The following is a 19,663-nucleotide window of genomic DNA, read 5'->3' as shown; positions in this document are numbered from 1 at the left end:
GGGACGGATCAGGGGCATTACAATGGAACAGACAAGCCAGGAGGGAGGGAGTAGGGGTCTGCACATGTAAACAGAGGGCTGGGGGCAAGGGGGCAGGGCAGGAGCAGCAAGATAGCCATGGAGGTCAGGCAGGATGGGCACTAGAAGCAAGACACACCATGAAGAGCAACAGTGAGACTGTGATGGCATACACACAGACCATGGAGGGGAGGTGGGAGGGGGTCAGGGGCAGCTAACTGACCACACAGGGAAGGTGGGAGGGGCCATGGCAGCACAGAAGACCATGCATGGCAAGTGGGAGGGTTAGTGGCAGCACAATGACTATGATGGGCAAGAAGGAGGGTGCAGGGGCATGCACAAAAGACGAAGGAGGATAGAAGGGAGGGTCAGGACCTGTGCACAGACAAGAAAGTTCAGGGGAAGGGGCCTCACAACAGACCGCACGGGGCAGGCAGGAGGAGCAGTTGCAGCACAACAGACCAGGGAGGGCAGAAGGGTGTGGCAGTACAATGGACCATGTAGGACAGGAGGAAGAGGATAGCGGCATGGCATGTGGACAGGCAGGGTGGAGGTGGCAGGGACAGGTTACAGTCATCTGACAATGCTAGGCAGGTGGGAGGGGAGGGCAGCTCAAGAGAACACTCAGAGTAGATAGGAGTGGCAGGTCCATGGAACATGGTGGGCAAAAAGGATGGAGCAGGGACATGCACAAAGACATCGGAGGGCAGGGGGAAGGAGAATAGGGGCAGCAAGCTAAGCACAGAGTTTAAGCAGGAGGTCAATGATGGGGCATAGAATTGGGCAATGGAGGGCAGGAGGAGTGGACTGGTACATCATACTAAATTGAGGGCAGTGGCAGCACATCAGACCATGCATGGCAGGAGGGAGGAGGCTAGTCCATGGATTCACACAACAGAGGATAGGGAGGAGGGGGGTGGGGCAGCAAGCTAACTGTTCAGAGAAGGCGGGTAGTAGGAACTTTGTTTTTAAAACGTGTGTCTGTGCGAACTACTTAAAATATGAACAAGTATGCAGCATAATCTCACTTTTATTCAGGAAGAAGAGGACGTTTGTGACTGTGACTCCGGGCTCACTTGGCAGAAACACCCCCTGACCCTCCACCCCCTATCGCAAAATGTAATGCCCGTGAAAAGGGTAGGTGAACAGTGTTATATAGAACATAGTCCTGAGAGCACGATCGAAAATGAAAACTAGATATAGTGTATGGTATAAACTATGCACCAAAAAGTGTGATATAAGATGAACCGGGCGTGAAATATAATATGCAATACATTGTGCGCAATGACAGATTCATTGGAGAGCGCGAGATAGCACAGGCACTAGCGCGTGCTATGCGATATGCGCCTTGGAGTGTAATATGCACAGGGCAGTGTTGTGTAACCTAACTAGTCTCTAAAGTTGTAATATAAAATATGTGCTGGGGAGTGTAACGTTGCATATGCACTGTGACAAAGATATGGATCCCAGATTGTAATATGTATGGCATAGCACTGTGCGTTATAACATAGTCATCGAGGAAGGCACGTTAGATGGGGCAATATAACCCGTGCGAAGACAAGTGTGGCATGACATATTCACGGGGTGGTGTTACAGTGCACATGGGCTAGAGAGTGTCATAGCATATGCACTAGCTAGTGGAATACAACACAGAGGTGTGTGGCACTCAGCAGGCAATGGTGGGTGTAACACAGCATTGGGCTCTGCCAGGAGCGCGCTGTGACTCTCAAGTGATGTTCGTCCCCTTTCCAGAGAGTAAAATAAAAAGTATTACACATCCGGCAGTGGATGTGTGTTTTATTAACCGTGAGGGGGGTTTCTTGCATAGTTTTGGTCGAATTTTTGTCGAATCCTCTTTGAATGGCTTGGTGTGCATGTGTATTAAATGTGCCCGTCAATAGCTACCCATGTTTTTATAAATAAAGGGTGTCTACCGGGATTAGGCACGGTAGGGCATCAGACATGTCAGAGCTTCACTAGTGGTGTAAATACATTCCACGTGGATTCATTGTATGCATAGTCGCCTTTTAATGAATATCACGCAAATCGTCATGGTGATAGGTACGTACGGTTTGTCCAGCATGTCCTAGGTGTGTCTATAAATATATATTTTTTTAAAATAATAAAAATCAGTGGCCGGCCCTGGGGATTGGGTTTAAAAAAATATAATTAGGAGACAGGCCCTGGGGGATGGGGTCATCAGGGCCAATAAATTAGAATAAGAAGGGGAACCACACAGCCCCCCTTCTTAAAAAATTAAAATAAATAAAAGACTGGCATCGCGCCGGAGGCCACGCCCCCTCCTTGCAGCACTCTGAAACGCGCCCCTTGGCGAGTTGTAAGTTGGGGAATTAATTCCTCTTCAATACTGAGGGTCCCTGAGGGCCACGTAGCCCAACAGGCATCTCCAGTATGCGCCAGGGAGCTGCGCTGCAGACAGGTGTTCTGGGGCCAAGCCCCTTTTTACACCTCTCTGCAACGCAGCTCTGTGGCACTTACTGGAGGTACCTAGTGGGCTAGTTGGACCCTAGGGACCCTCAGGATTCAAATGAACTTAATCTCCCAACTAAAAACGGACACAGGGCGTGTTTACACAGTGGTGAAGGGAGGGGACGGGGCCTGAGTTAACGTGTGCAAAAATGCCCTGTGGCCTGTTTTAAGAGGTAGTTTTAATCCCCCTGCCCTATTATATACTAGGGGCTTACAGAGGAGGTCATGCTAATCACTGGGGGACCCCAACGCATAATGTTCCCTAGTGTATGTAGGTGTTTTCACTGTATTCTAAGTGTCTTTTAACATAGCACTGGCTCTAGGACTGGTTAGTCAGACTCAGTTACCACCAGTATCCGTCTGAAAAAGTTGAGGGTACAGGATGATTTTGCAACAAGGCTTCTTTCTGCTCTTCTTTTTGTTCTTTCTGCACGTTATCCTTCTTCCTGCACTTTTCTTCGTCTTTGAGGACTTCTGTTGCTTCTTTCTGCACTTCTTTTTTTTCTTTCTGTGCATTTTTTCTTCTTTCTTCACATGTCCTATCTCTGTAGGCATAGTTAGAAATTAGCATTTAAAAAACCTTTGAAATTCACAGAAAAAACCATAGGTTTCAGGCACGTTATAGTTAGGAATTAGCATTTAAAAAACCTCAGAAATTCACTGAAAAAACCATAGGTTTCAGGGGTGTTATAGTTAGCTGGACTTTTCACTTGTACAAAACCATTGAAATTCCCCCGTTATAGTTAGTTCAGCTAACTATAACTCGTGCGCCCGCAATGCACTGCTGATGACGTCACATATTACATCACTCATGACATGGTCAGTGACATCACTCATGACATCACTGATGACATCTCAAATGACATCACTGATGACATCATCCTTGTGATAGAGTGGTAGACGTCCTCTCACCCTAATATAACCTTTGATACACACATTCAAAAATAGAGACTAAAATTTTCAAAACAATGGACATACCAATACCAGTTACAACAACCTCTTCAGTAATTCTAAGATCCACATACACATCCACTCATTCACCAACAGTCCTATACAGTCACTCATACATGTACTCACTCATCATATGTACTCATACACCTATACATCCTGTTACACAATGCCACTCATCCATAGAGTTACTCACACACATAGTCACTCATGCTAATAAAGAATCAAACATACATTTACTTGCATATACAGTTATACACACACCACCACACTTACTTCTACGGAAGCTTACACATACTTAGTCTTTTAAACAATCACTTATAGAAACACATACTTATTCATACAGGAACTCTTTCAATCTCTCACTCTCACATATACTCACTTATATACACCAATAGTCACATATACTAGTTTAAAACATATGTAGTTACTCATAAAGACACTATTGAGACAGTCATTCACTCACTAACACACCCTTACACACATTCATCCACCCATACAGTCCTGCACACATGCTGTCTTCAACACATACAAACAGTGTGTCCCTCATTCATGCACCTATGCACTACGTAATACCCCCCACCGAACCATGCAGACACTCAGACTGATACTCAAAAAACCAACTAATAACCTATATAGACACCCATGTAGCTACTCACCAATCCATGCAGCCACTTATACACAAAGTGAGAGACTGATACAGATATTTACATATTTAAACATTACTCACTAAGCCATGTATTCACTATGATACACTTAATCAGTGAGTTACACAATCAATTTTTCAAAAACAAATCATCCATTTAGACACTTATATACCCATTTATTCTTCCATCGACCTTGAGATATACATATATAAAACATATTTAATTTTCAGAAAAACACACAGTCACTGGATGATGTCATCAGTGATGTCATTTGAGATGTCATCAGTGATGTCATGAGTGATGTCACTGACCATGCCATGAGTGATGTAATATGTGACGTCATCAGCAGTGCATTGCGGGCGCGCGAGTTATAGTTAGCTGAACTAACTATAACGGGGGAATTTCAATGGTTTTGTACAAGTGAAAAGTCCAGCTAACTATAACACCCCTGAAACCTATGGTTTTTTCAGTGAATTTCTGAGGTTTTTTAAATGCTAATTCCTAACTATAACGTGCCTGAAACCTATGGTTTTTTCTGTGAATATATATATATATATATTTTCATCCCTTTCCTACTCCGAATAAAACAACAGGACAGACACACCACGGAATCTTCTAGTATTTATTTATTCAAATTAAAACAGCTTGCCGAGTAACGCGTTTCGGCCACGAGATTAGCCTTTTTCAAACTTGGCGGGCGCCATAAAATCACTCCATTTATCATTGTATCAAAGCATGTGGTACATATATATATATATATATGTACACACACAGACACACACACACACACACAGCCAGTTAAATTCCGAATAGTTTTGAAAGTGAATAAAAAACCCGTTTTTGTTAGGATCACAATACTGTGCAACTTCAAGAAAGGCAGTGCTTCCTAAAATTCTTTCCTAAGAGGTATACAAAAAGCAAGTTCTGAGACAAAGTTTTAAAGGTACAACATTTTCAGTAAAACTGTTTAAACAAATCAATTGCTGTACAACCTTTAATCACAATTCCCAAACCATAAATACAGAATATATACAGTTCTGGTGATTAATGCACCTACAGGTTATTTAAAATGATTTGATGCTTAAATACTTTGAATGCACCTTTGCATAGTTAAATTCATGGACCTTTGGATTTTAAAAGAATTACCATTTTATTGCTGCAGTAGTACAAGTAAGCTATTATAGTTTTCAGCTCAACTTTATTGTATAGAACGCTATCTGATAATGCATGCATCAGTGACTCCTTCACTATGTGATCATATTAATGGCATGGAAAATTATATCAACACCCAAAACCATCCAATAATTTTACATTTTTAGCCGCATAAAAAGCTTGAAGGGAATGTGAGCAATTTGCATCTGATAAACAGCTTTTTGTACCATAGTGTCATTTTAATTTCAAAGCATTTGCATAGTATATAGTTTAGATCATCTCTGTCATGCTGAGTGTTTACACGCCATCTCCAAACTATTTCTTATATTTTGCACATTCTTGTTCCAGGAAAGTATCGAACCAGTGGTAGGGGAAAAAGTGCCTTGTAAATGAAACAGTTTGGGACCTTTAAACGTGCCTCCAAGCCAAGTATTGAAAAGCTTGTAAATTACTTTCAAGCTGCCCTTTACTATTACATAGAGTATTAGGAGCACTTGTTCACAAACTATGACTAGCTCCAACTAGTGCCTTTATGCTGTAAAACAGATAACCATTTAGAGCTTTAGTTTTGCGGTGCAGAAGTGATAACTTAAGATGAAGTACACAATATACAACAAAAATTCTTCTGCATTCTTGAACATTTGTGAAAATCATTTAATTAAACAATACAATATTCAAAGAACACCTTGCTTTTATTCATTTTAGTTATTTCACAGTTCTATGAATAATTAAACTGCTGAAAACACAGTGTTAATTTTGATAGCAACATTGTATTCCTAAAACCAAGAAAACACATTGAAGTGGCAGAAACAAAAGGTAAACACCTTTGGGTTAGGTCAGCCTGTCAATGTATCCAGAGGATTTAGATAAGGCACTTGAACACAGTCCGCGTTTCAACTTGGATTGAACAATCCATGGGTCATCATCAGGACAGAGACGTATTTGATGAGCATCTGAGACAAATCTGTTGTACAGCAGAAATGAAAAAACGGCGAGGGAGGAACTGTTGGACTGAATTAAGATGTTCTCCAAACGCAAAAACAATGGAGTACAAAGAGAAAAATCACTTCATAAAAACGACCTGGCAGCCTGATGCAAATGCACTGAGAAAAGGGCAGTGCTCAGTGAACTGGCAGAGGCAAAACGTAAACAGCTTTGGGTTAGGTCAACCTGCAAGTGTATCCAGAGCATTTAGCTAAGGCACTTAAACACAGTCCACGTAGTGCTGCACACGGCCCCGCCAACTGATTAAAACCGCCGCAGGTAAACAGCTTTGGGTACAGGAAGCCTGCAAATCTATCCAGAGGATTTAGATAAGGCACTTGAACAAAGTCTGCGTTTCAACCTGGATTGAACAATCCATGGGTCATCATGAGGACAGGGACTTGTGTGAAGAGCATCTGAGATAAATATTTATGAAGCAGAAATGAAAGAAGGGCGAGGGGTTGAGTGTTGGATTGAATCAGGAGGTTCTACAGTGGCAATACAAGTCTTTACCTAATAGGTAAGGGCACAAAGTGAAGCTTTCCTTCAGAAACACGACCTGTCTGCCTGATGCAACTGCGGATCACTTGCCTACACCACAGAAGGTATTGTGTAAACAATTTCCTAATAATATCACTAAGGCAACGAAACAGTTACAAATGAGTGTCATTGTTTAAAGGGCTTTTACCATTAGCCTCCATTTCCTCGATAGGTTAATCAACAGTTGGACTAGTTCGCTATTAAACAAAGCAAACAGGTAAACTACAAACAATTGGAGTCAAACCTCAAAAAAATGATGTAAGTTACTGTCAGCAAGGTAGGGTGGGATTCAATGTGATGCACACATTTCATTTAATACAGTTAAAGCTGATCTACTCCACGAGGACTGGCTTCTTGACGCTTGAGGCTGCCAATCATCATTCATGTTTTTCGTTGCTTCAGTAACACATGCCTTTGCCATACAGTGGCCACTAGCAAACGTGGCACAAGCTTCTTCTAGCCCATCGACTAGTCCAGCACTCTATGTTTTAATTCCCAAAATGTTCCCTATACCACATCTGTTTTTACCTACCCAATTACGTGTATTGTCTCCGATTGTAAATTTAAAAACTCCCCAACTGCATTTGCTAAATGTAAGATATTTCCTAATTTCTTCTACACGTTTGTTGTTATGTTTATCTAAGTGATCCATTTGCTCCTCTTTGCATTCCATGTCCCGAGTGTGGTTGCTAAGGTAACCCAATTAATGTGATAATCTGCTGTGAGGACCAGTTGGTCCCACCTGTAGGCTAAGAAGCATCATCCACGCTATTGAAAACCTATAATGTCCAAAATCGGGTCAGAAAATCTAGTTGCTATCCTACTCATTTGAACATAAAGCTGCTAAAAAAAGCGATAACTACAGGCACAATGGACTAAAGTGGGGTTGCTAAGCAGTCTACATTTCATGGACCCCCTCTTCCTAATTTTGCGAAGCAGCTGATGCAGTGATCAGAGGCATCCCTAAATGCCCATTCAGAAAGAGTTATGAACAAGCATGCATCAATACTTTTAATAAAGCAGAAGCGATTCTGACTTACAGAAAATGGTTCCAATGCTTGGATGGAACCCTGCAGGATACCATTATCATTCTCTTTTGTTTTTAAAGCAGCACTGTCTTTTAAGGGACATGGGCCGTTTACAACAAAACAAATGGTATTCATTGAAAGATGAGGGAACGGGGGAGGGAACACTAACTGTGGTCCCCTGAATAACATATGCATTCACATGGTGGAAGCTATGCTACTGGGACTGGTGCAAATTAGATACATTTTAATTGAGGGAGCCGGTATCAGATCAATGGGTTGCAACTATTGACACATTCAAATGCAATGGAGGAGGGGGGCGCCCCTTTCAGGCACCCCCTCCTAGTTATTGCAATCACTTGCAAAGGATAGTCCTCAAGTCAGAATGTCATTTACAACTCACAATGTGTCCTTTGTGGATTCTCGTCTAATAAATGTAATGAACCAAAAGAATACGTGGCCTTGTTCCCAGTTCGAACTGACTCCAACCCTTCAGCACCTTGTGTTGTGGCACTCAGCAGGGTACATTCATATTTATTAATAAGGCCATCTCCTTCTCTGTGCTGAAGGGCACTAGATGTCGTACATATTTTAATCAATAAGCTACTGCTGTATAAGGAAGGCAATTGATGCTACACAAGTGACAAAGAGAAGCCAAGCATTCCTGCCATCTGGTGAAGGGTTAAATGTCAAGGCTTTATTTACCTTCCTCTCACTCATCTGGGATCATGCACATGCTGCTCCTAAATCTATGGGGCATCAGCTCTTTTACACCAGTTTAAACAGTGGATGTACCGGGAGTGCAGTGTATGTGAAAAACCAAACAATGGGATGCACTAATCACTACTGCAGCTTGTAAAATATGTTTAGAAACGCCCAGGGCGTAAAATATGCTATGAAAAATATACGTATTTTCATTTTGTCATGATAGGAGAACACTGCTCATGGACTTTAAATACAGAGATTCCGACCCTAGATTCGTATTAGAATTGAGAAGAAGGGCGTGTATTTGGTATGCACTCACTTGCAATGAAGAACTCATTTTCACTTTCTACTCTACTAATATAATGCAGCTCAAAATCTTACCATGAGCATGGCATGTATGTCAAGGCACACTACACAATTTCTGTACACCTCTGTGGCCTGGCATCATAAACATTTATTATTATCAATGGCAAATCCACCCTTTTGGCCCACATCCAGATTGTACTGCATCCACGTGTGAGCCATAAAATTCCTCAAGCTCCAGATTACTAACCACCAGGGTTTCCTGTAACAAGATGATCTCAAATTGTTCAAGATAATTGTGGAATTTAGGCCCACAAAGCCATGACAACCCAGCAGAATTCCAAGACAACCAGCACTTCAGCTAAAAACAATTAGAGGAAAGGAATATGCTACTTACCAGTATGCATCTGTTCCTGGCATGTAGAGCTGCAAATCCACACACTAGCATTGTAGATCGCCATCTGGTGTTGGGCTCGGATGTTTACACGTTGTTGTTGTCTTGGAAGAAGTCTTTGTGGTCACGAGATAGGTGACTCCTCCCTTGGACGATAGTGCGCATGGGCATCAACTCCATCGTTAGATTGTTTTTCGCCATGATGGGAAATGATGGAGTTTGTAGGAGAGAGAGAGATGTCCATGTGTGATATCTAAGTAAGCTAATGCTGGAACCGATACAGGTCCCGGGGAGGCGGGTGGGCGTGTGTGGATCTGCAGCTCTACATGCCAAGAACAGATGCATACTGGTAAGTAGCATATTCCGTTCGAGGCATATGAGCTGCAGATCACACACTAGCATAGACTATATATCAGTATCTCCCCTAGCGGTGGTCACCTGTATCAGTTGCAGCAGTTTGAAATAAAGTTTTAAGGACAGCTTGGCCCACAGAAGCTTGTTGCTTTGCTTGCATGTCAACACAATAGTGTTTAGTGAAGGTGTGTGTTGTAGATCATGTGGCTGCCTTACAAATGTCTTCTAAGGGAATGTTCCCTAACAATGCCATGGAAGCCCCTTTTGCGTGTGGAATGCGCTCTAGGCGGAGTTGGTAATGTGCGCTTGGCTTTTTGGTAGCATATTTGAATACATTTAACTATCCACCTAGCAATCCCAGATTTGGAAATGGGGTTGCCCTTATGTGGTGGAGATAAAGCTACAAACAATTGTTTTGTGGAATGATTTGGTTCTGTCAATGTAGTAAAGAAGGGCTCTTTTAACATCTAAGGTATGAAGAGCTCTTTCCGCTACAGAGTCTGGGTTTGGAAAGAATACTGGTAACTCTACTGATTGGTTAAGATGAAAAGGAGATATGACTTTTGGAAGGAATTTTGGATTTGTCCTAAGAACCACTTTGTTACGGTGTAATTGTAGGAATGGTTCTTGTATGGTTAAAGCCTGGATTTCACTTACCCTTCTGAGGGATGTGATAGCGATAAGGAAAGCTACTTTCCATGTGAGGAACTGCAGTTTGCATTTATGCAGGGGTTCAAATGGGGGTCCCATGAGCCTAGTAAGAACAATGTTTAGATTCCACACTGGAGAGGGTGGTAATCTTGGAGGAATCATTCTTTTAAGTCCTTCCATGAAGGCTTTGATCGCAGGGACTCTAAAGAGTGACAAGTGCTGTCGATTTTGTAAGTAGGCTGCTAATGCTGCTAGGGGGAGACGTATGGATGAGTATGCTAAATTACATCTTTGCAAGTGTAGTAAGTAGCAAATGATGTTCTGAATGGATGCATCCAGTGGGTGTATATTATTGTTAGTGCAGTAAATGGCAAATCTTTTCCATTTTGCAGCATAGCAAGCTCTAGTAGTAGTCTTCTGGCTTCTTTTATAATGTTCATGCAGTCTGGTGGCAGGTTAAGGTAACCGAACTCTAGGACTTCAGGAGCCAGATCGCCGGATTCAGTTGACCTGGATCTGGATGTCTGATCTCGCCATGGTTCTGGGTTATTAAGGACGGGGAGAGATGCAGTTTTTGGTGTGGAACTAGAGAGAGTTCCAGTAGTGTTGTGAACCACGGCTGGCGTGCCCATGTGGGAGCTACTAGGATCAGTTTGAGAGACTGCTGCCTGAGCTTGCGTACTACTAGTGGAATGAGTGAGAGGCGGAGAAGCGTCCGCAAATCTGCGTGACCAGTTCATCCATATCGCATTGCCCTTTGACTCCGGGTGGTGAAACCTAGCAGCGAAGGTTGGGCATTTTGCGTTTTCGTGTGTGGCGAACAGATCTATTTCTGGTTGGCCCCATTTTTGGAAAAAGGGCAGTAGAACTTGGGGATGTAGTTCCCATTCGTGGATCTGTTGTATTTGTCGACTTAACAGATCGGCAATTTGATTTTGAACCCCAGGAAGGTGTTCTGCCAGTAGGAATATGTTCTGAGGAATGGCCCATCTCCAAATGTTCTGTGCGAGCTGGGACAGCTGCAGAGAATGTGTGCCTCCTTGTTTTTGTAAGTAACATCAAAATTACCAATACTGAGTCTCAATTTAATGTCCGCATTTCTTTATCGGAGGACTATATTGAATGAAAACAACATGAGTCTCAAGACCACTTTTTCCGTCTATTTAATAAGTTTGTTTTCTATTATTTAATAGGCACTTTAATTTTTACTGACTTCAAAAAATGAATTTCAAGAACATATCTTAAGAAAAACCACGAGAAATAGCTGTGAACATAAAAACTTTTTCACTCCAGACACACTCAATTTTTCACCACACTGTCATGTCATACATTCATTCGCATACCATACTGCGCAGTTTCAAACATACATATTTAAACATATCAATCACAAATTATTTTTCAATTCAATCAAGAAATATTTTCACAAAGGCCATAGAAACATTTTTTTGCAAAAATGATACACAAGTGCAAGTTTTTAGGAATTATTTTAAACTCTTCTGGCCAAAAAAGCTATGGTCGACGCGTTTCAAGCCCCGTCTATTCTTGGGACTCTCATCAGGACCTAAAAGCTAAGCAAACAAGAAAAGACTTAGTACTACTAAAAACCTCTGCACTAACGGTTCAACTGCACAACTTTCCAACATTTGTACCTTTGTTCAAAAGGGAGCATAACGTCCAGGGAAGTCTTTTAAGACCTAGAAGAAAACGACCAATTCAATCAGCACGACTTGATAACCATTCACAAGGTCATACATTCTGTTGCTTTTAAACAAGCGTGCTTACTTTATATGTGTCTCATCTCGTGATTGAATTGTAGATGTTTCTGTAAAGAACGGGAATGGGGGGATTAGTTTCTTGGTGGATCAGTTCACTAATTAGAGGTGAGTTAGGGTACTGAACTGTTGAACTTACTTTTTAGATGAGACACATATAAAGTAAGCACGCTTGTTTAAACGCAACAGAATGTATGACCTTGTGAATGGTTATCAAGTTGTGTTGATTGAATTGGTCGTTTTCTTCTAGGTCTTAAAAGACTTCCCTGGACGTTATGCTCCCTTTTGAACAAAGGTACAAATGTTGGAAAGTTGTGCAGTTGAACCGTTAGTGCAGAGGTTTTTAGTAGTACTAAGTCTTTTCTTGTTTGTTTAGCTTTTAGGTCCTGATGAGAGTCCCAAGAATAGACGGGGCTTGAAACGCGTCGACCATAGCTTTTTTGGCCATAAGAGTTTAAAATAATTCCTAAAAACTTGCACTTGTGTATCATTTTTGCAAAAAAATGTTTCTATGGCCTTTGTGAAAATATTTCTTGATTGAATTGAAAAATAATTTGTGATTGATATGTTTAAATATGTATGTTTGAAACTGCGCAGTATGGTATGCGAATGAATGTATGACATGACAGTGTGGTGAAAAATTGAGTGTGTCTGGAGTGAAAAAGTTTTTATGTTCACAGCTATTTCTCGTGGTTTTTCTTAAGATATGTTCTTGAAATTCATTTTTTGAAGTCACTAAAAATTAAAGTGCCTATTAAATAATAGAAAACAAACTTATTAAATAGACGGAAAAAGTGGTCTTGAGACTTATGATGTTTTCATTCAATATAGTCCTCCGATAAAGAAATGCGGACATTAAATTGAGACTCAGTATTGGTAATTTTGATGTTACTTACGTTTACAGGCTAGTCCTTACTGATGTATGCCTAAACCCAGTTTTGTTTCCTTGTTTTTGTATGCAATAGATGGCTGTCATGTTGTCCGTCCGGATGAGGACAGCCTTGTTCTGTACATGTAGTTGGAAGGATTTTAGTGCAAGGAATACTGCTAGCAGTTCTAGGTAATTGATATGGAACACTTTCTGTTGAGTGGTCCATTTGCCCTGAGTGGTGTGTCCGAGGAGATGAGCTCCCCATCCTGTGAGTGATGCGTCTTTTGTCAGCACTATCTGTGGAAGATGTTCTAGGAACGGCCGCCCTTTGGACAAGTTTGTTATGTTCCACCACTGTAGAGAGCGATGCGTGCGGCTGTCCACCAACACCAGATCTGTGAGTTGTCTGTGAGCCTGGTTGCACTGACGTGCTAGACATTCCTGTAAGGGACGCATTTGAAGTCTTGCATAAGGCACAATGAAGATGCAAGATGCCATCATGCCTATGAGCTGCATGAACACTGGCTGGAAGAAAGTGTTGGTTTTGAAATTGTGTGATAAGAGCTTGTATACTGGCTATCCTGGCTGTACTGGGATATGCTAGGGCTGTGGAGGTGTTTATGGTGGCTCCTAGATATTGGTGTATATGAGAGGGTTGGAGATGAGACTAGAGATAGTTGATTGTGAACCCCAAGTTGTGTAACATTTGGATGGTTTGGTGAGTGTGTAGAACACATTGGTGGAATGACTTTGCTTTTATTAGCCAGTCGTCTAGATATGGAAAAACATGAATTTGTTGTCTTCTGAGATGTGCTGCTACTACTGCAAGACATTTTGTGAATACTCTGGGCGCGGTTGTTATACTGAATGGAAGGACTGTGAACTGGTAGTATTGTCCGTCCACCACAAACCTTAGATACTTCCTGTGAGCAGGATGTATGGGAATGTGGAAGTAGGCGTCCTTGAGATCTAGTGTGGCAAGGAAATCGCCTTGATGCAGTAGTGGGAGCACTTGTTGAAGAGTGATCATATGGAAATGATCTGAGTGTATCTACAGCTTTATGGGTCTGAGGTCGAGTATTGGTCTTAGAGTCCCATCCTTTTTGGGGATTAGGAAGTAGAGTGAGTATACCCCTGTCCCTTGATGCTCTAAGAGAACTGGCTCTATTGCGTGCTTTTGGAGCAGTGAGAGAATCTCTTGTTTGAGGAGCGTAAGATGGTCTGGGGACATTGGACGCTGTTTGGGTGGTATGTGTGGGGTGTAGCTGTAAGTTCCAGGCAGTAACCATACTGGATCATTTGTCTTACCCACTTGTCTGTTGTGATGGAGTTCCAGACAGGTAGGAACTGTGTTAGTCTGCCCCTGACTGGAGTGGAATGGTCTGTGGGGAGCGGAGAAAAGTCACTGTTTTGTGGCAGGGGAGGTGCGAATGTTGTTATTACCTCGACCTCATCCCTTGTTGTTGTTTCCTCTGTATCCGCCTCTAAAATATCCTCTACTGGGGGATGTTTGTGTAGTGGCTTTGAATATAGATGAGGTGTCTGCGCTCATATTTTTGGAGGCTCCTCTGTAGAAAGAGCACCGAAAGGTGCCACGTGCTTGTGGAGACTGTAATGTTCCCATGGACTTAGCAGTCTCAGTGTCCTTTTTCATTTTTTCAAGGGCAGTGTCTACGGCTGGCCCAAATAGCTGTTCTTGGTTGAATGGCTGACTGAGTATGGTAGTTTGTACCTCTGGCTTAAAGCCTGAAATGCGTAGCCAGGCATGTTGTCTAAGGAGCACACTGGTGTTAATTGCTCTAGAGGCAGTGTCTGCGGCACTTAGACGCATTTGAAATGAGCTTGGATAAGGTCATTTGCCTGGGTTTTATACTGTTCAGGCAGATGTTTATCTAACTGGTCGTAGTGTGCCCTGTCATATCGTGCCAGTAGTGCTTGGGTGTTGGCAATACGCCAATGATTAGCGGCTTGTGCTGCAACTCTTTTGTCAGAAGCTTCTAGCAGTTTGGATTCTTTGTCCGGGGGTGGTGCATCTTCGGAGGTCTGGGAGTTGGCGCTTTTCCTAGCATTGGAAACGACCAGAGAATCCAAAGGCAACTGTCCTTTGATGCAAGTAGGGTCTTCAGGGGCAGGCCTATATTTCTTTTTTATTCTAGGGTTAAGAACCCTGGCACGGACGGTGTCCTTAAATTCTTCGGGGGCATGCTTAATGACTCCTTTGATCATAGGTAGTATTTGTACTGACTTTTTAATTTGTTCAAAATTATCTAAGAGGAAATCTTCTTCTGGTGCGCCGGAGTGCATTGTAACGCCATGATAAAGTGCCACTCTATTTAATAATTGGCCAAACCCCAGGTGACCATCTGGGGGAGATGGTTTGGAGGGATATGGCTGCGGTTCTGGCATGTCTGTTGGGACAGGGAATGCCCAATCATCAAGTGGTGAGGTATCTGGATCCGTGAACGGGTCATTAGGATCACCCGCACCCCCTAGGTCATCATCATCATCATCTGGAGGTGGTGTATGTGGTGGAGAAGTTAGACGTAAGGGTGGTGTAGGCAGAGGAGGTGGGTTAGAAGGCAGTATAGGAGAACAAGGGGGCATAGGCGATGTTGCAGAGTTCTTCTTGTGTACAGGAACTGGAGCAGATGGTGTGTCCAGTTTTCGTTTCTTACATGGCACAGCCGTGACATGTCCAGTTTTTGGGTTGATATATATCTTTTTCTGCCTTGGATCGATGGGATCTGGGTGAAAAAGTTCTTGTTCCTCGGTAACCGTTTTCGGTGCCGATTTTTTCTGTTCCGAGCGAGGTTTTGGTTGATCCGTGTAGGTTTTGGCTTTAGGAGGTGTATCAGAGTCCTTAGCCGTTTGTTTCGGTGCAGACGATGGTTTCGGAGCCGAAGCTGGATCTTTAGGCTTGGGAACCTTCGACGCCAGCTTATCTATGGGCCTTGGCGTTTTCGGGGTCGAAGGCATCGGAGCCGATTTCGGCGCCGAGTGTTCTTTTGGCTTCGGTGCCGAAGGTGCCGGTGCGACAATGACATGCAGTTTGCTCGGTCTCGAGCTACCGGAAGGCTTGTGTTGTTTCTTTGGAGCCGAGCCCGGAGGCGGGGCTTCTGAAGGATGTTTTCGGTCTCGACTGGAGCCAACAGGCAAAGTCTTGACCACTGCCTTTGGTTTTGGAGGGGTTGGGGCAGGGGCAGAAGTACTCACACGTTGCCCAGGAGTGATGAGGTCGTCTGAGTCCTCTGCCTCGGAGATGATTTTGAGATCCTCGGAATCTTCTACTGAGACATCGGGGCCTTCATCAAAGATGTCCTCTGGTTCCGGAGCTGGTCTCTGTGCCATGATGTGTCTTTGAGCCCTTCGATCTCGAATGGTCTTTTTGGATCGAAAGGAGGCACAGGCTGGATCAGCTGGACTCGTCGTGTTCAGGTGATAGGCACAGGTTGCAGATCTTGTGATGGTCACTGTGTGGACATTTTTCTCCACACTGGGGGCATTTTTTGAAAGGCGTCCTTTCCATGAGCCATAGCGCTTACGGCGTGGATAGGCCCAGCGGCCCGCGTCGACGTCCGGAATCGAGCCGATGAAATCGATGTCGAAGATGAAGGTGATTCGATGGTTTTTGTGGAAATTTTGCGCTTCGAGAAGCTTGGAATTGAGATTTCCTACCGGAGCGGAAAAGTTGCATCCGAACCCCATGGCGGAAAAAAACAATCTAACGAAGGAGTTGATGCCCATGCGCACTATCGTCCAAGGGAGGAGTCACCTATCTCGTGACCACAAAGACTTCTTCTAAGACAACAACAACGTGCAAGCATCCAAGCCCAACACCAGATGGCGATCTACAATGCTTGTGTGTGATCTGCAGCTCATATGCCTCGAACTTACATTTTCATCAAAGCCTCTGACATTTGATCCACTTCTGCACCACTTGACACGGAACCATAACTTTTCTAAGTGGGTTGAGAGAGATAGCTGACTAGGTCTAGCATAGTTTGAGTCTCGAAGATGCCGCAACATATTGCTCTGTTGTCTGTGGTACATGCGGAAAAGCTGGGGCAGGATCAGTAACAGAACGCTCAAGTTAGATGCAAGCTAGGTGAATTCGCCAGAACTGATTTGAGGACATTTCAAAAGGATATTAGGCAAGACAATTCTTCTAAGGACGCTCCTAGGGTCATACCTATGGTGACCTTAACTGATGATTGAAAACATGTTACCATTACGGAGCTTGCACTGATAGATCACTTTGTTTGACCCTATGAAACATTGAGTGGATCACCATTTTTAGTATGCTCCTATCCTATTTTACTTCTAAAGTTCAAACTATCTAATGCAATGATTCATTTATTTTTCATACACTGTGTTGTGTTTTAAAGTGATACCCAGTGCATTCCATAGTTGGAGTCTGTAAACTGATCACACCATTAAAACCAAGACCTAGAGATCAGCACCGATCAGCTGGAAAAGGCAGAACACATCAAGTCTTTCTTTTCGGGCCTCTACAGTATGTTCAATACCAGTGTAGTAAATTCTGGATAGAAACAATCCGTTGGAGGCCCTAAAAATCACCTTCTCACTTTTATACTCAACTTCATAATCCGTGAAGGGTTTATTCCTGTCCTTGACTGTCTGGACGCAGTAACCTATATCGGGATGTAGGTACTCGTCCTTGTAATCTAGGATTTCCACTTTCCCGGACTTCTGCAGGTTCACTTGGAACCGGCAAGTGTCATCTCTCTCATATTGACCTTTGATCCCATCTGGTGTTGAGCTCCAGTACATGCCATTGTCCATTCTGAAAGAGATTCCCTTCTGAGTACACATTACCCATTCAGGGGGGTGCAGATTATCAATGAAATGGGATAAAAAACAGTATATGTGGCGATTCCGGTCAAAACCTAAGAAAAGAAAAAAGACGTAATTAAAAATAATTAAGATTCCAGAAACTCAAAACCCCTTTATCTAACATTACTAGCAATCTAAAGTCAACTAGGCGACCTCCAGAGCTTTACAAAACTCACACAACACCGTTATATAACATTTAACACTTTAGTTTTATTTTCGCCTCATTCGAACCTGAACAAAGAAATGTACAGTAGACATTTTGTCAGAGTCACGTAGCTGTACATTCAAATACTTTTTGACACGCAGCAATATTTATGAAAATGTAACTTTTAATGTCAAACATATGACAGAGATTGAATTGATGAAATCATGGGCCCAATACACACAAAAATTATATGCCCCCCTAAATTAGCCACACACAAATAGATCTTAATACATGAATTTACAGAATAAAGACTAGAAGAGTTATGTTATGTTGTTTTATAAAGCGCACAGCTGCCCCAGCAAAGGGGCGTCCGGCAACAAGTGTAGCCGACGAATAGCGCTGATGGTGGAGCAGGTTCTAGGAAGACCAAGGAGAGTTCTGGCAGCTGCGTTTTGGGCCCTCTGCAGTCTCAAAATCTCAGTCTTGTTAGTCCCCAGGTAGAGCGCTAGCGTAATCCAGGCTCAACAAAATGGAGGCCTTAACAATAACCTGCCTGATGTGTGGATCGAAAAAACGCAACAGCTGTTTGAGCCCCCGCAGTATACCAAAACATGTCCCTGCCACTTTCTTGGTTTGGACCTGGAAGCTGAGAGCAGAGTTCACCCGGACACCTATATTTTTCACCATCTGTTTGGGGGCAGGCCACCAGCGTTCACTCCACAGCTCAGAATCTTTCTCTACCAGCAAGACCTCAGACTTGCAGGCATTGAGCTGGAGGCAGTTGGCAGTCATCCACTCAGCGATAGCAGCGAGATCGCTCCGAAACTTATGAGCGTCCCGCACGGAGTTGTCGGAAAGTGCAACTACCAACTGTGCATCATCAGCATATGATACTACTGTAAGCCCTCTACTCCTGGCCACCGCTGCTAATGGTTGGACGTACAGGTTGAAAAGCGTTGGGCTCAGAGCTGAGCCCTGTGGCACACCTTGTTTAATAGTATGGACCCTGGAGGTGAAAGGGGTGGCCGTTACCCGGAAGGTTCTCTCAGAAAGAAAAGAGACAAACCAGTCCAGGGCAGGGCCCACAATGCCTGCCTCCTCCAACCTTTGCAACAGGATCTGATGGGAAACCGTGTCAAATGTGACAGTGAGATCCAATAAGATCAGTGCCGAAGTACGTCCCACATCCAGTCCTGCCCTCAGATGTTCGGTCATGGCTGGCAGAGCAGACTATGTGTTGTGAAGAAGACGGAAGCCATTCTGAGAGGGGTCTAATATGTTATTTTCTTCCCAAAAACCTGTCAAGATGGAATTTATGTAGGCCAAAGAGATCTTGGATGCCCACGGCAGGAGAGAGATAGGACCAAAGTTCTCAGGTTTAGCTGTATCGGGGGTAGGTTTTTTAAACAGGGGAACCACCCTAGCTTGCTTCCAAGTCCTAGGGACAGCTGCCATAAACAGGGACATGTTAATCACCTGACCCAGAGGTGTAAGAAGCACAGGTAGCAGTTTCATAAATTGATCAGGCTTCATGGGATCAGCAGGAGAGCTGGATTTAACCTTGCGCCATAATGAGCGCAGCTCATCCTGGGAGATTGGCGGGAAGGTGGCAAGCGTGTGAGTGGGAAGGGGTCTACACCCAAGTTCAGAACACATAGCAGCTTGAGGAAAGGTCTTATAGATGTTATCCACCTTGTTGACAAAAAATGTGGCAAGAGCCTCACAATGCTCATCCGAAGTGATATAGGGCGCTGCAGATACCCCTGCCGATTTAAGATCTTTAAGTATAGAGAAAATACTCTTGGTGGGG

At 43.3% G+C, this 19,663-nt stretch overlaps 1 protein-coding gene across 1 annotated transcript in view; it reads right to left on the bottom strand.

Moving 5' to 3' along the window:
• Positions 1-16,602: 16,602 nt before the first annotated feature.
• Positions 16,603-19,663, bottom strand: part of LOC146813611 (verrucotoxin subunit beta-like) — a 162,291-nt gene continuing 159,230 nt past the window's right edge. Inside the window, exon 4 of the mRNA XM_085610092.1 lies at positions 16,603-17,761. Coding sequence (XP_085466218.1) covers positions 17,301-17,761 — 461 coding nt within the window. The 3' untranslated portion in view covers positions 16,603-17,300. The remainder of the gene's footprint in view (positions 17,762-19,663) is intronic.

Source organism: Triturus cristatus, chromosome 6, assembly GCF_964204655.1.
Source record: "Triturus cristatus chromosome 6, aTriCri1.1, whole genome shotgun sequence".
Taxonomy (NCBI): Eukaryota; Metazoa; Chordata; class Amphibia; order Caudata; family Salamandridae; genus Triturus; species Triturus cristatus.
The sequence above is the reverse complement of the archived record's forward strand: the minus strand, read 5'-3'. Positions and strand labels throughout refer to the sequence as shown.